We start from the raw sequence: 14,741 nt of genomic DNA on the forward strand, positions 1-14,741 counted from the left end.
ATAACAAGCTATATTTATATGTAAATTTATAAAGATTTGCAATTATATTATAGATATTATTCAGTTATAACTACGCGATTAATGATTAATTATAATATCTAATTATAATATCACGTGTGCGGAAATTTTTTTTCCGGATCTCACCTCATTTATTTTGCCTTGATACGTTTTCAAGATGCGTGCCGCATAAACAACATGCACAATCACGCATCTTCATATTTTTGCGGTCGGTTTTTGCCACCGTGGTGACAACTGACAATATGGACGGCTGGACAGGACGGTACATACATGGAAAGGTGGAATCCACCAGTGTGATCTGGTGGAATACGGGAAATGTGGGGAATCGTGAGACGAGACGAGACTCGAACCCATTTAGCAAAGACTCGCACCTATTTAGCTGAGATTTAAACCTACTTATCAGGGTTGTGTGCAATAAATTTCAAAGATTATATGTCTATATCGTCTATATACATGGGTCGTTTACGTATTTTTTACAACATGTTTTTACATTTATTTACATGAACCTTTTTCATGTAGATAATATATAAGCAATGTAACGTACTATAAATTCACTGCGTGATTACGTTATTTGATTTTTTGAACTATACTTTTACAAACAAGTCTAAAAGAATAAAAAAAATTGTTTTAGACAAAGGATAAGGTTGACGTATAGATATATTTCAGTTATACGTTATTTATTAATTAACTGTACAGTAATATTATCAAGTGATACATATATGGCACTGCGTATATAGAAATATATATATATTATTATTTATATCCCGCTGATTTGTTAATTTTTCGTGGCATGCTAAAAATTGTGCTCAAACTAAATTATTAGTAACTGGAAATAAAATTGTGCAAATATAAATGTCTGATATTTCTGATGAAATACGAATCATGTTTGATAAACAATTTTTGTAGATGTAATGTAGAAAAATTCAAGACTCTTTATTATATAATATGACTCCAAACAATCGATTGAGCCTATTGAAAAATTTCATCCGCTTAGGACCAATATAACAGCTCACTCATCTTCATCTCTTTCTATCTGCTCCCTTAGAAAGAGACAAAGAGTGCCGACGTTGGCCCTTGGGTTTTTTTTAGAAATTATTACCTTTGTGATTGTGTCTCCGTTCAACTCGGTGCTTGATTGCGAGGTATAGAGACACTTTCTCGAGCGCTTACACTTGGCGTGATGAGACACTGCCGCATGCCGTGTCTCTTGATACCCACATACAGCAACAAATATACATTTTCTCAGTACACAGATTAATATATAAAAGGACGTGGTTTGACTGACTGTTATACGAGATTTTTTAGTAAAATAAGCACGTTGTCGCAAAGAACTTACAATTGTGTAATATCTTGACCGATAACATGGCTAATGAAAATCAAAAGACGTTAGAAACCGCAAAAATATAGAAAAAAACATGGAAAAAATAAATTTATATGTACAAATAATACGTTATTTGTTGTATTTTGCTATCAAAAAATGTGTTTTTTGACGTACCTTTATGCAAATCAATTTATAATTGATCAATTTATCAAGTTTCTTATTTTTTATATATAAAATTGAGATTTTATATCGATTGTTGATAAACTTTAAATCACTGTGCAGCCCAATGTAGAAACTCATATTTGTAGAGAGAGAGAGAGAGAGAGAGAGAGAGAGAGGAAAGTTAAAGAGAGAGACTTGAATGTTTTATGCTGAAGCGACATGTATATTTATTTTTTCAAAAACACAGCTCTACACTGTTGCATGAACGTGCAAGGTAATATTTTAATGTTATCTAAATAAGTAGACGATACATGGTATCTAACTAATAGATCTAATTAGGTTTTCATATTGAGTCTGGTCTCATTTGCTTAATGCAGAAGATTAAATTGCTTGTTTTCCACAAAACATTTAAGCAGATTGTGTCCCTTTTCGCAACCAGTTCCAGCTGAAACAATATTTCAATTATATTTCACTCTATTTTCATTTGAGAGCAATGTTTGAAAGGACCGAGAGTTCAAAGTATTCGACTACATAAGATTACAATATCAGTTCTCTAAACGGATAAAAATCCGATCTTAGCTCTTGTCAAATTCATATTATATCTACTTACTAATGTCTTTGCACGCATTATATAATTGATCAGCCTGTTCTTGTGGTACGTCTGATGGTAGTTTAGCACGAGCTACCTCCCAGTCAATCTCTCCATCCGCTTTCATCTAGAATATGCGTAGAAATTATTTTATTCTTAATTTATTTTTATTTTTTTGATACACATTAAAATGAGATACGAGTTTTGCTTACAATTCCAATTTTCTTCAACAAACAGGTAGAGAAACAGGCAAGCTTTTCGTCATTTTCCGATGTTGCCCTTGATCCTTTCGCATTTTCAACTACGGCTGAAATTCGAATTATTATAATTAATGCAGTTATTTATTTTAGTTTTTTTTTTTAATATTATATTATGTTATGCACGTAGTTTATTCTTCACTTACTTGGATCAACGCCAGATTCATTGATACAGGATTCTTTGTACTGTCTCAATTTGGCCTTTTGTTCATTTGTGAGCTCACCCTAATACAATCAAATAGATATTTGGATATCATTATTTACATGGTAATGCTTAATAATTAGTAATTGATGTATTTAAAAATGTGCCTATTTGGAATGTGTCAGACGATTAAAGAATATTTTCATGATACATTCTGTGGAACGTAAATATATTGAGAAAGAAGCAGTATAATACACATAGTCCAAGATTAGAAAAATTATAAAAGAAAGTAGAGAGCTTAAGCAAATAGATCGAGTATTAAGAGTATATGTGAATAGAATGAGTCTGATAGGATTGAAGTAAATAATAAAAATTGATCAGATAAAAAACAAAGTTAAAAACATGTAGATGTTTTCTAAAAAATATAAATTAAATACATTATTAACGGAGATGGTCTTACCAAGACGGCGACGAAAGAAATAGCGAGCACGATAACGATTGCTTTCATGTTTGATTTTTCTTTTTGACACGATGTACAGTTCAAGCACGCGATCCAAGTTACTGGCTAATCACAAGATAGAGTCCTAAGCTTTTATAGTTTGCGACGTAATGACGACATTTTCTCCTTGACATTCTGTGGCACCATTGCGTGGGGGAATACTCGAATTATGCGGAAGCAATAAATCATAGCTATAATGGTAAAAAATAACATGTCGTCATGTTTCGAGTCTTAAAATTCTGCTATTTATAACCACAGAGTTTATTTTTACTAAACACGTATTTTTGCTAGATATGTTTGAAGAGGGTACCAAATAATAAATATTTATTAACTTCAGGTAGTGGATAGCCAGGAAGTGGACTTGGTTTACAAAAAATCCTAAAATTCCACTCATACCATCCATTATACAGTACTTAATTTTATCATTCACACGTAATAAACGCGTTGCACAAATGCACAGCCTAACCATCTACACTTCTAAGTAGTGTACCAAATAAAAAAACAAAAATAATAACATATTAAATAAGAGACCCGAATTTTTATTTCAATTATATAGCTGTAACGACTGGTAAACTTCTACATGTTGCAAGATAAAAAAATCTATAGATTATGATATGGATACTGAATTTTTGGTAAATTATTTGACGTAAAAAGACGCGATAAGAAGAAAAGATTATGCAAATTTTATTTGCGACAAATATATAATATATATAAGCTAGAGAACAAATTGTTAACAATAAAGTGAAAGAATAATGTAACGATATAGCCAATAATATTGTTTACAATTAATATGCGCAACGACGAGATGTGACATCGTGATAATGAAAAATAAAATACACAATCAAAGGAAATAAATGAGGCAATCGGAGCCAAGCGCGCCGCGGTAATCAATGCGCAGACAAATTATAATAATAAATAAATATATTAAAAACGAACGTTTCGACACTTTATTATAATTTGTCTGCGCATTGATTACCGCGCCGCGCTTGGCTCCGATTGCCTCATTTATTCCCTCTGATTTTAGTCTAGAGAGTTTTAATAAAACACACAATCTTACATTTACATTATTTAATGAGAAAATACCAAATTAGATTACTATAGTGCTTGTGCGCATTATTAATTCTATCTTATTACCTCAACGTATTGTCGTTGAAACCTTCTGTTTCATGTTTCTAGACATGTTCTTTTTAAATATATAGAACGCGATTTTTCAGAGATCATTAAATATAACCACTTCCTATCGTAACGAACGAATTAAACTTTATAATAAATATAAATTTGCTGTTTTTCTTGAAATAAATGCTTCACCTAAAGATAAATATTGTCTACCGGATACAATTTTCTTGGAATTGTATTGTGGTCACGCCGATTAAAATTTTATTATTCTGCGCGTCAATTATATCTCATGGCGCACTACACGCATATGCGCGCATACACACACATATTGTACACATGTCATTATCATCATTATATAGCCGATTTTATATAATTTCCTTTTATTACAATATTGTCACGATAATAAAAGATATAGATAGATGTCCTTTCCGTCATAAAAAGATTATTCAGCGCGATAATTATTCTGACGTTTCTTTACTATATATTTTAGTTTACTCGTACATATATACATACATTTCGTTTGAATAATCCTATAATAATGACGATTGAAACGATTCCAAGGTACCTATTGCGTAGACGCAAGGACGGTCTTGCGGTCTTTAAGATTGGATTATCATGAACTTTGATACTGCTGATACTAAATTCTGTGTATTTGTAACCAATAAAAGACCCCGCACTAAACCACGTGATTTTGGGCCCCGGAAAAAATGGCTGAATTTTTAATAAGTTGTACTTTTTGGGTCACTGAACAAAAATATTTCCTCAGTAAAAAAATGGACAGACTCGGCGTTTCAACCGCTGAGGTCAGGCCAGCAAAAATATCACTTTTGGATCAATGCGATTATCAATTAATATAAAGGAACAATGAGAATTTTCAGTGGACAAAATAGTTGAGAAATAATTTGTTTATGTGGGAAAAATCATGCGTGTCGATCGGAAAGAGAAAAAGCGAGAGAGCAGGGAGAGAGAGGGAGAGATTATATTAACATATAAATATAAATATATAAAATAAGTTGTTATTTTTCAATCATAACATGTAAGATATAAATATTAACTGATCCTCAACCAAAATTACAATCAAGAATATTATTATATATACATATATATATATGCCGGTGGACATGAGCATCAGTGTCCCGAAAAATGAAAATCACAAATATTGAAAACTATAACGACACGTGTGTGCTGAAAGGGCATAATCTCGAAATCTTAGAAACGTGACAATGTGCCGAAATGTCATAATCCCAAAATCTTAGAAATGAGACAATGTCCCGAAAAGTTATGTACGTACCCGCCAAAATCGTATATATACTTTGACGACTGCCGTTAAATTAACCGTAAAATAACGATAAAAAGCATATAGTTTCACGGTCGACACTATATATATACTATATGGTATGTACCGTGGCAATTTTGACGACAGTGAACAAATAATATAAATTTACCTTATTATATCTTGACAAGAACATATATTTATTCCAATAATAAACTAAGATCAAGTATATTAGGCTCTCCTGAATAAATCAAATTAGGAATAGTAAGAGAGGCAATCGGAGCCACGCGCGGTAATTATTGCGTAATCAATATATAGAAAGACTATATATATTGATTGCGCAATAATTACCGCGGGTGGCTCCGATTGCCTCTCTCACTATTCCCTATTTGATTTATTCAGAAGAGCCTAATATACTTGATTTTAGTTTATTATTGGAATAAATATATGTTCTCGTCAAGATGTAAGATATATAAAATTTATATTATGACAAGATAAAATATATTAATCAATATACACATCCGAATGTGTATTGATTAATATATTTCATCTCATCATAATACAAATTTTACCTTATACCTCATCTTTTGCGTGTAAACAAAATTAATATACATGATATATAATATATACATTTGCAGATGTAGCACGGACGCGCACTAAAATAAATTTTTTATCGGCAATGTCGGAAAATAAACGTGGCTACGTAGTACCAATTTCGAAAATGGATGTATTGGCGCTAGTGTGCAGGGAGTTGCGAGACTTGCGACTTGCGAGAGTTTCGACTTTCGAGTTTCGACGCGTGTCTCACGACTCTCACGTCCCACGCGTCCGTCGCGGGTCGCCACTCGCCGGCCGTCGCGCGTCGCGTCCCAGTCCAGTCCCACGAAAAAGACCGGGATTATCGGGATTACCGGGTTTCTCTCAGGCTTCTCTCTGATATAGTACAAACAGAGAGAAGATACAAAGTGTCCACTTTTGATATCTTTAAAACTCTAAACGAAACTAATTAAAGTTCTAAACCCTAAATAAAATCCCCAAAACCTTAACCTATATTTTAGACTCAAACCTAGACACTGACTTATATCGCCAGTCAGTCATTTATAGTCATTAGTGTCATTAGGGCGGTTGATTTTATCAATTTGGTTCGCGAACAGTATGAAAGCAGAATCGACAAATCTGCCAGATTATTTTATGGAACATGGGAGATAAAGGTACTTGATCATCTTTCTTAACGTTTGACGATTATACAAAATATTGTCTTACGTATTATCTTGCGCGTATTTCCATTTATAAAATCAGTGACACACATCAGATGACACAGATATATGAAACAAGTGTTGCATAAAATTTTTTACTTAAAAACGAAAGATGCTTTGCGTATACGACGTATAGGAATTACGTGCATGTCAAGAGACGCGATTATTTTAACTTGGGTATATTCTATATGTGACGTATGTGCGGTTTAATTCAATCTTGTGTTTTTAGAGCATCATGTTCACTTTAGCGGTGGAAGCGGACTTGGAAAAGATAACAACATTATGATACAGCCACAGCGACATGGTCATATAGATGCTCATTTAGGCTTCTTACAACTGTATCACAGGTTATTTGTTAAATTTTTAAATAATTTTATTTTTTTTGTGTTCCTAAGTCTGATGATTGTTACCTTGAATGCTAAAAACAGACTTTAACTTCTATTGTAATATAATTACAATTTATTAAAATTTTTAATATATATTATGAAATGTATGTATATAAATATATATATAGAGGGAATAGATATAATGAGATGGATATATTCTGTATTTATTCTAGATACCACATAGAATTTTCAGTGCCATGGAATACGTGTATTCATCTGGAAGAAAAAACGGTAGCTCCGGCGGTAATTGCAGGAAATCATAATGCAAATTGTCACATTGTCGATTTTGCGCAGGAAAAAGATGGCTTAAGGTATACATTTTTTTTTGTTTATGTGTATATATATATTTTTTTTCTTTTTTTTTTCCCCACAATTCGAATCAAGCGTACATCACATTTTCTTCTCAAATTGATTCAGCTGTTGAAATATTTGTTCTTTCATCAGGTTGAAAGTAGAGCTGTTGGCATATAAGGAGAAAATATTGAAGGAGGATGTCAAAGTGATGTGTTGTCCATCGGGTACTCCGTTGAAAATTGTGCTGAACGCACGTGTTTTAGCAAAAGACAAGGGTACACCATTGTTGAGAAACGGCATACGCAGCATTGCCGTCGAAGGAATCGACGAAGATGAGGTGTCTGAGTAATGCTCGAGGTAATGCTGCTTATTATCGAGCTGTCTTTCAGTGATGGGTATTTAAGCATTCAAGTGCTGAAAATCAAGTAAAGGTTCGAATGAACGAACGAATGAATCAGCATAGCCGAAAGTTCCCAGACTAGAGCGAACGATGCAATTGTAAGTGGTGTAATGCTGCACAAAATAAGATAATTTGCCTACAGCTTTTAAAAATACATCACACGCGAGACGTTTGCAAAAGCTATAACACCACTTTCTGCTAATTATGTCTGCAATTACGCGCAAGTTGTATCGAACAAATCCTATTTTATTTTGTTATTATTTTATATCGATGTCAATTTTCAACGAAGCTTCCGTTAAATAAATAATGTTTACAGAGATGTGGCACACTAAATTACTTTTCAATTGTTCATGAAGATCAAGATTATTTATTCGAATAAATTAAGACGCAAAGTTCTTCTGAGTTATCAGTAACCATCTTTGGCATCCTCATTAAAATCGCACCATCACGTTGCCATCTTATATAAATATGTATAATATGTCATCAAACCATCACGTTCGTTTATTTTGCCGATTTGAATTGAAAAGACGCGTCTCAAAATCAGTCTTCTTTTACCCTATAACTTCTAACACCCCCGACTTTAACGATGGTAGGTCTTAACATCGAAAATTGAATTTCTTCATAGGAATTCCGGTTGGGCCGTCTACAAATTCGCAAATGTTAAAACCTAGTTTCGCTAACGGATGACAATTGCTGCTGGGATTACCCCATTTGCCTTTAAAAGTCATCCAGCCTGGTAAAGGCTCGTTGTCCTCTTCGAAAAGCAACTCCAATCTTTTCCATGTCGGCCAAGCGGTTCCGAATCCACTCTCGTCGTACAGACGAGGTACTCGAACAAATTTATGCTTCCCCGGAGCTGTCCAGAGCCCGTGAGAGCCGCGTGCGCTAAATAATATTGGGTGCGAGCCACCAGCCGTATAAACTTTTTCAGGAAATATTGGCTTCTGGAAGAGACCTTTTCTCGTTTCTTGACTCTCGTAGACGAAAGTACCATTTCGCGGATCATATTGATAAAACGCCCCGGCATCGTGCGCCGATACGTACATTGCCAGAGGATACTCGTTATCCTAAATGACGATATCGTATTTTGGTATGGATTTTTTTGGTATAAGAGGGGCGCGGGTGACATGAACGGTGACGATAGAAAAGTTACTTTACTTTGAGGACGTCTCGAAGCTGAAGCATGATTTACCTTGAAATAAAGACTCATATGTTCCCAATCTCCGATATGACTGCCATATTCTTTAAGCGTACCTATGCACACCCCACCAACGGTAGGTATCGGCCAGCTGCCAAAAAATCCAAGATCCAATACGCAGATTGTTTTTCCCTCGCTAAACGGATAGAACATCCAATAGGTCACGTGAAAGTGCACTTTTTGACATCCATTCTTTTCTCTGACCTTTTCGAGTCGCGGTACCGTTGCCACCTGAAATTATATAATAGTTTCACGTGGAAAGTAAAGGAACGACATTTATTTGAAACGTATCGTACGTGCAATCAGCACGTGTATTCTTTTGGGAGTAATAGGAACGGGCGTATATTTTACCTGCCGCACTTGTGCTCTTAGATTATTGGTGCTATCGATCTGCCGTTGAGCCAAAAGTCCTGGTCGTCCTAGATTCTGTAGAGGCGCGAAAACGTTCCGTACCTCCTTTAGCTTTAGCTTTAGCTTCAATTTCAGCATCGGCTGCGCCGTATCTCTCGCTGAGCGTAGCCGCGCGTCTCTGGAAACGCACTTTTTCACGAGAGCATAGACGGGCACGGTTCCAGCGGGCTTTCGACCGTACAAGAAGGACGATCGATTCTTTAACAAGGACTCTGTTAAACGTGTTTTATTTGAAACGTCAACCTGTGGGCTGTGGCGATTTTCCGCGGCATTTGATTGTCACATACATACTCTCTGTACTACATATACTGTATATATAAATGGTATATACTATAATATACCATACCACAGAATGAAATCACATCGATGATCGAATATCGAATCTTATCCCACGTACACTTACAGACACTAATGTATATCTCTTGTTATATTGTATTATTTATATCGTAACTATATATATTTCCAACTATTTACCTACGTCTATTCTAGTGCGAAGATAATACTGGTCCGATTGTACGTTGTCGAGGAATTCGGTTACCCCGAGAGGCAAGAATCGTTCCCCAGGCGCGAGCCATACCAAAGGTGCCCAATCTCGTATCAGTCTTCTTACTAAAGAATACAATAAGATCGGTAAATGAGAGAATGTTTAATTATCGCAGGTAGAGAGGTAGAATGTCGGCAAATGCCGCTCGTAATATTGTTAATTATGGTACAAGTATAGTATAGATAGACGATAGACCTATAATAGTACGTCAATGATATCCAATGATACCGATCGCGTTGTATATTTCGCGGGCAATGCGGGCATTTCGAGATCTCGAGCCATCGCGCATCTCTGACTTTGACTCTGACTCTTGGCGGTATTCAAGTGCATGCCTGTTTAGCACTTGAGCTTCAGCTGTTGAGTGTTGACGCCACTCGCCACTCGCCAGTTCACGCTGTATCGCGGATCGCGGGAAACGGGCACGTAGGTCAATGCAAGATTCTCGTAACCCCATTATGCGAATCTAACAAGGTGAAGCAAACTCCGCCGCGGGTGTTTCTGATGTGCTTCGTCGGTTGTATGTACGCGTTTAAATTCTCGCCAACTCAAAGTTTAAAGATCTTCTCTTATATATATGCCTACTTGATTTCGATCGATTGTGACGATTGTTCCGCGGACAATCGGACAATCGGACGCGGCGGATATTTATTTATGAATATTGTAGAGAGAATATATAGCAGGACACAGCCCATAGGAATGTAACGATAATTTACAATTGCAGGAATCGCGCGTTGATCGCATTTGGCTCAACTTGAGCTTTAATCTTCGCGGCCGCGCTAGACTGCTCCTGTTCCTGTAATCCTGTAACGTGTAACGCGGCTGCTAATGGCTACTTACGGCTACGCAGAGCTGGCTCTCGTCGATAACTCTCGATTAGCCATAGCATACATGTATCATTAGCGCGTCATAATTCAACGTGGCGATCAACAGGCGATATGAGATATGAGGGCTATGAGGCAAGTTTGCTGTCGGTACAGTACGTTTTTTCTCTTTTGTCTTTTCTCGTTTCTTGTCGGGGCGATAGTCGATACGAATGGCGCGGGCGACATATATGTGCTGCAAAGTTGTCACCTTTTTATTAAAGAAGTAAAAGCACGAACAAAATTTAAAATTAACTCGCAACTCGTTTCAATCCGCTTCAACTCGCTTCGCTTCTTTCGACGATCGCGCGTAAAAGGTGGAACCGGTCCAGAAATAGGACAACCGATATATTTAACCCTGCAGCCTGCAGCGTATAGCGTGTAGCCTGTGCGCGCGTATTCGCAGTATTCGCACACGTGGAATAAATACGAGTGCATTTTACGGAAGAGGAACCGTAATTATCGTGCACCGATTTCATATCGTTCCGCGTTCCTTTGAAAAGTTTTAAATCGCGTAAATCTAGCGTTTCGCTTTTAATGTTGTTGTGGTAAAATGGCCTTGACATAGACAATGCCGAATAAAAACGCGTTTTAGTTTCGCGTTATACATATTATCCCATTGTTTTGTCTATTCACGCGCGATCCTGACAACACGATCGATTTATGTTTTTATGTTTATATTATGATTGTGATACTGATTATGTGCCGTGATCGTTATCTCGTTAAATATATTTTTATGCTGTCTAAAAGAAAAAGGGTACGAGGAGAAACGATATATTATTATCATCTCTAAAAAAAATACCGTGAATAACATCAATTTTATTTTTATTGCAATCCGCCGCTCGTATAAATTCGATAAACAGCATAATTTTCTTCTTCCAAGTCTTCTTACTATTACAAGCGCAGTTTTATACAACAATTATCGTCTATCCTAGAGCGACCGATAATCATTAAGAATAACATTCGGTTATTCTCGACCAAATCGATCAAGAATCGATGAATATGTTTTACATATTAAATTACAAGGTTTGTTTCGTTGAGATAATCATGGTGCACGCGGAATTTGAAGCAAATCGTATACATAAGCGCGGAGAAGATGCAAAATCTCCCGACCGCGACGCATAGCATCTCGTATCCGTGCGTTGAAAAAGAGAGAGAGAGAGAAAAAAGGACGGATTAAATGTTCGTTTAGCTACACTCGCAGTTTATATCGATGTATAATGAGATACAGATACGTACCTTGTTTCTCATTGGGCGCGGATAGCCGCGATCCTGCGACCGCGTGAGTTACGACAAGTATAACGAACAATAATCCTGTCATCGTCGTTCCATCGATACATTTTGATACGAGAAACGCGATCGATAATCACCGATTCGCGTTCTCTTATCTCACTACTTTCCGTATTTTTGCATTCTTACACGCGATTACCGATTACGCGAGAGACGGAACAGTGACGGAGCCGAGAGACGGAGATTCTCCGCGGGATCGACCGAACGGAAACGCTTCCCGGATTACTGACCAAAGCGCAACTACCTCGCAACCTCGCTTTCCATGCCGCTCACTAGACGAACGTTACAGAATACGCGCGTCGCCGTCGCCTTCTTCGCCTTCGCTGTTGCACATACGTGTACGGCACCGTCTTGCATTATTACATGCACGGGGTTTGCGTCGCAACGTTACGAAACATTCTAATTCATTTATGATAATGATAAACGAAAAGGAAAGCGGATCGATTGTAGCGCATTACTATATTAATTATCCATCGTCGTACACGTGTCAGATATATTCGTACAATAATTGGGTGTATCTGTATGTAATCTCTCTTGCTAATTACCTTATTATATAAATAGATAATGGATATAAGATTACGTTCTTACATATAGCACGGCCAACTACTTTAGTACCACTCGGTAGATACAATTTCTTGACTCCTAAGTAAATGTAACTAAACGTTCTGTACCATTTTGATCGGAGCTAAAGACGATACATATTTCTTTGATATAAATCGTGATTCTAGAGTAACAAAGCGACGTTATTCGATTCAATCGATAATAAAGGGAGAGAAAGTTACATGTGGATCGTTGATAGAAACTACTCAGACTTTGCAATCATAAATCTTTTCTTTATACGACGATACCGCTTCTGGATTTGTATATAGTGTTTTTCTCTTACGACAGACAGATAAAATGTAATCAGTTGGAGGATAAATCTATAGAATAATATTCTCAAAAATCTATATGTAATACTAAACTTGGTAAGCACAGTTTAAAAATTTTCTATTTTTCTGCAAAGTGTATGATGAAAAACTAGGAATTTTGGATATATATATATATACCTATAATTTCGATTACGACAATGAGATATCTAAATTGTAAAAAGATTGTGCATTTCATATATTGCTTTGAACATATTGCAAGTAAAGTTTTTAAGTATTATGATAAAACTGAAATAACCAAATGTAACAATTAGTATTTGTAGATACTGTACAAAATGATTCAAACACTATTGCATATACATGCGTGCATGTACGACGTATTTATATCGCGGGCCTAAATTTTCTTCTGCAATTAGGACAAAGGGCCTGCAACATAAACAAGTACAATCATGAACTTTTAAGCAGGATTCAAAAGTTTGTTTCTAGTTAGCACATTTTAGATTTTACCCCAGGATCATATTTTGTCAATTCATTAATGCAATCCTTGTGAAAATTATGTCTACAAGGACGCAATTGTATTACGTCCGAATCAACTAATGCGTATTGGCAGATTGAACAATTGTTCATGTCGTCTTTACTTGTCGCGAAGTCTCTTCTTTCTTTACTTTTCGAAGAGTTTGATGAACTTCTTCTATTTAATAGTGCACTGAAAGTAAATATCTCTCGTAGAACCTTGCAATATATAATATGTTTCTTACAATATCTAATATTGTAATGTTCTAATTTTTTTTCTTAAGAAAAAAAAGAGAAAAAAAACAATGATGGTTCTTCTACTTCTACTACGTTATAGGTATAATTATTGAAAATAGAAAAACCGAAGTTATAGGAAAGATGATTTTGCATCTGCGGAAGGTGGAAAGTAAGTTTGTGAAGCAGAGAAAATCAGATGATATTATTAATCACGTGCGCTGGTATTGATACTTGATACTAATGTATGTAGGTATATAGGCATATTGAGATGAATACTTTTCAGTCGGATGCGACGATGTCGACCAAGAACGGTCTTCATAGTGGTCTTCGGACGATCTTCCGTTTCCCGAATACGATAATGACTGTCCATCCGTGCGGTTATTCTCGGTGAACACATAATAGAGAAAAGTCGCTATTCCAACTCCAACTCCGACAAGTAATACTAATCCGGGATACGTCATTTTCATTACATTTAAGTTTAAGCGATACGCATACGACGAATATATCTGTCGTTCATCTTTATGTTTTATAATAGAGTATAATTAATTAGAGGATTCCCCATTTTTCATCAATCGCAATTTAATCACTTTCTATATAATTCTTGTGTAATAAACGGAAACGAAGCATCACATATACACTAATCCTAACCTAACCATACGGTAGGTGTAGTAACAGTAACGGGCTAACAGGGCAAATATCAACAGGCTTGCTAACTAAACAAATTGAATCTTCTCTATAGGATGGGCAATAAAGCAAAGTAATGGAGGATTCACATTTGTCCGATATCAATTGTCCAATAACATTTGTCCTCCAAGGACAAAAACGTCGGCTAAAGTTCCTAGAAAGGACGTTTCTCTATTGGATATTAAATGTCGTACATACATACGTAGGATACGGTGTGAAACTTTCATAAAATGTTTATAGTAGAGAGAATTTTTCTTTGTTTTATTAGACAAGTGGAAAACGAATATTACTGCAGGATATCAAATGCGTTTCAAAAAGTTGAGAAAGAATATTTTAATCCCATTTGAAATAATATATGTATATATATCAGGTTTTTGAAATTCGCTTAGATATTCGTTATTTCATAGATAATTTTCGGAATATTT

The 14,741-nt window shown here is 35.7% G+C and overlaps 5 protein-coding genes across 8 annotated transcripts in view; 2 read left to right on the forward strand and 3 right to left on the reverse strand.

The window, feature by feature from the left end:
- Dy (transmembrane protein dusky) overlaps positions 1-14,741 on the forward strand; it is a 57,894-nt gene that overhangs the window by 2,796 nt on the left and 40,357 nt on the right. The gene's annotated exons all lie outside the window — the stretch shown is intronic.
- On the reverse strand, positions 1,704-3,108 carry Obp13 (odorant binding protein 13). The gene is made up of 5 exons (XM_071770392.1): positions 2,950-3,108; positions 2,494-2,572; positions 2,303-2,397; positions 2,112-2,217; positions 1,704-1,946 (listed from the first exon to the last, which is right to left on the reverse strand). Exons 1-5 carry the CDS (start codon positions 2,995-2,997, stop codon positions 1,870-1,872), a joined length of 405 nt encoding a protein of 134 aa, XP_071626493.1. The 5' UTR covers positions 2,998-3,108; the 3' UTR covers positions 1,704-1,869.
- Positions 6,201-8,032, forward strand: LOC139809205 (adipose-secreted signaling protein). Its single transcript, XM_071771942.1, has 4 exons — positions 6,201-6,588; positions 6,863-6,980; positions 7,193-7,330; positions 7,464-8,032. Exons 1-4 carry the CDS (start codon positions 6,576-6,578, stop codon positions 7,660-7,662), a joined length of 468 nt encoding a protein of 155 aa, XP_071628043.1. The 5' UTR covers positions 6,201-6,575; the 3' UTR covers positions 7,663-8,032.
- Positions 8,200-11,922, reverse strand: LOC139809204 (uncharacterized). Of its 4 annotated transcripts, XM_071771941.1 has the most exons (6): positions 10,704-11,922; positions 9,797-9,931; positions 9,263-9,534; positions 8,906-9,142; positions 8,420-8,780; positions 8,200-8,356 (listed from the first exon to the last, which is right to left on the reverse strand). In XM_071771941.1, exons 1-6 carry the CDS (start codon positions 10,750-10,752, stop codon positions 8,310-8,312), a joined length of 1,101 nt encoding a protein of 366 aa, XP_071628042.1. In that variant the 5' UTR covers positions 10,753-11,922; the 3' UTR covers positions 8,200-8,309. The 4 variants fall into 4 exon arrangements, with proteins under 4 accessions (XP_071628042.1, XP_071628041.1, XP_071628039.1 ...); XM_071771940.1 differs by having other exon boundaries at positions 8,200-8,780; positions 9,263-9,520; positions 9,801-9,931; XM_071771938.1 differs by having other exon boundaries at positions 8,200-8,780.
- Positions 12,457-14,326, reverse strand: LOC139809206 (uncharacterized). The gene is made up of 3 exons (XM_071771943.1): positions 13,909-14,326; positions 13,390-13,588; positions 12,457-13,308 (listed from the first exon to the last, which is right to left on the reverse strand). Exons 1-3 carry the CDS (start codon positions 14,097-14,099, stop codon positions 13,264-13,266), a joined length of 435 nt encoding a protein of 144 aa, XP_071628044.1. The 5' UTR covers positions 14,100-14,326; the 3' UTR covers positions 12,457-13,263.

The sequence above is a fragment of the Temnothorax longispinosus genome, chromosome 2, assembly GCF_030848805.1.
Source record: "Temnothorax longispinosus isolate EJ_2023e chromosome 2, Tlon_JGU_v1, whole genome shotgun sequence".
Taxonomy (NCBI): Eukaryota; Metazoa; Arthropoda; class Insecta; order Hymenoptera; family Formicidae; genus Temnothorax; species Temnothorax longispinosus.

Excerpts from the sequence above, each read along its gene's own strand:
- Obp13 (XM_071770392.1), bottom strand. The coding sequence starts at position 2,997 with ATGAAAGCAATCGTTATCGTGCTCGCTATTTCTTTCGTCGCCGTCTTG. Across the intron at positions 2,573-2,949 it reads TTTCTTTCGTCGCCGTCTTG|GGTGAGCTCACAAATGAACA; the intron begins GTAAGACCATCT and ends TGATTGTATTAG. Across the intron at positions 1,947-2,111 it reads TAATGCGTGCAAAGACATTA|CTGGAACTGGTTGCGAAAAG; the intron begins GTAAGTAGATAT and ends ATATTGTTTCAG.
- LOC139809205 (XM_071771942.1), top strand. Across the intron at positions 6,981-7,192 it reads TTCTTACAACTGTATCACAG|ATACCACATAGAATTTTCAG; the intron begins GTTATTTGTTAA and ends TATTTATTCTAG. Across the intron at positions 7,331-7,463 it reads CAGGAAAAAGATGGCTTAAG|GTTGAAAGTAGAGCTGTTGG; the intron begins GTATACATTTTT and ends TTCTTTCATCAG.
- LOC139809206 (XM_071771943.1), bottom strand. The coding sequence starts at position 14,099 with ATGAAAATGACGTATCCCGGATTAGTATTACTTGTCGGAGTTGGAGTT. Across the intron at positions 13,589-13,908 it reads TCGTCGCATCCGACTGAAAA|TGCACTATTAAATAGAAGAA; the intron begins GTATTCATCTCA and ends ATTTACTTTCAG. Across the intron at positions 13,309-13,389 it reads TGACAAAATATGATCCTGGG|GCCCTTTGTCCTAATTGCAG; the intron begins GTAAAATCTAAA and ends TTTATGTTGCAG.
- LOC139809204 (XM_071771938.1), bottom strand. The coding sequence starts at position 10,752 with ATGCTATGGCTAATCGAGAGTTATCGACGAGAGCCAGCTCTGCGTAGC. Across the intron at positions 9,535-9,796 it reads TCGCACTAGAATAGACGTAG|AGTCCTTGTTAAAGAATCGA; the intron begins GTAAATAGTTGG and ends CACGTTTAACAG. Across the intron at positions 8,781-8,905 it reads ATATGAGTCTTTATTTCAAG|GATAACGAGTATCCTCTGGC; the intron begins GTAAATCATGCT and ends ATCGTCATTTAG.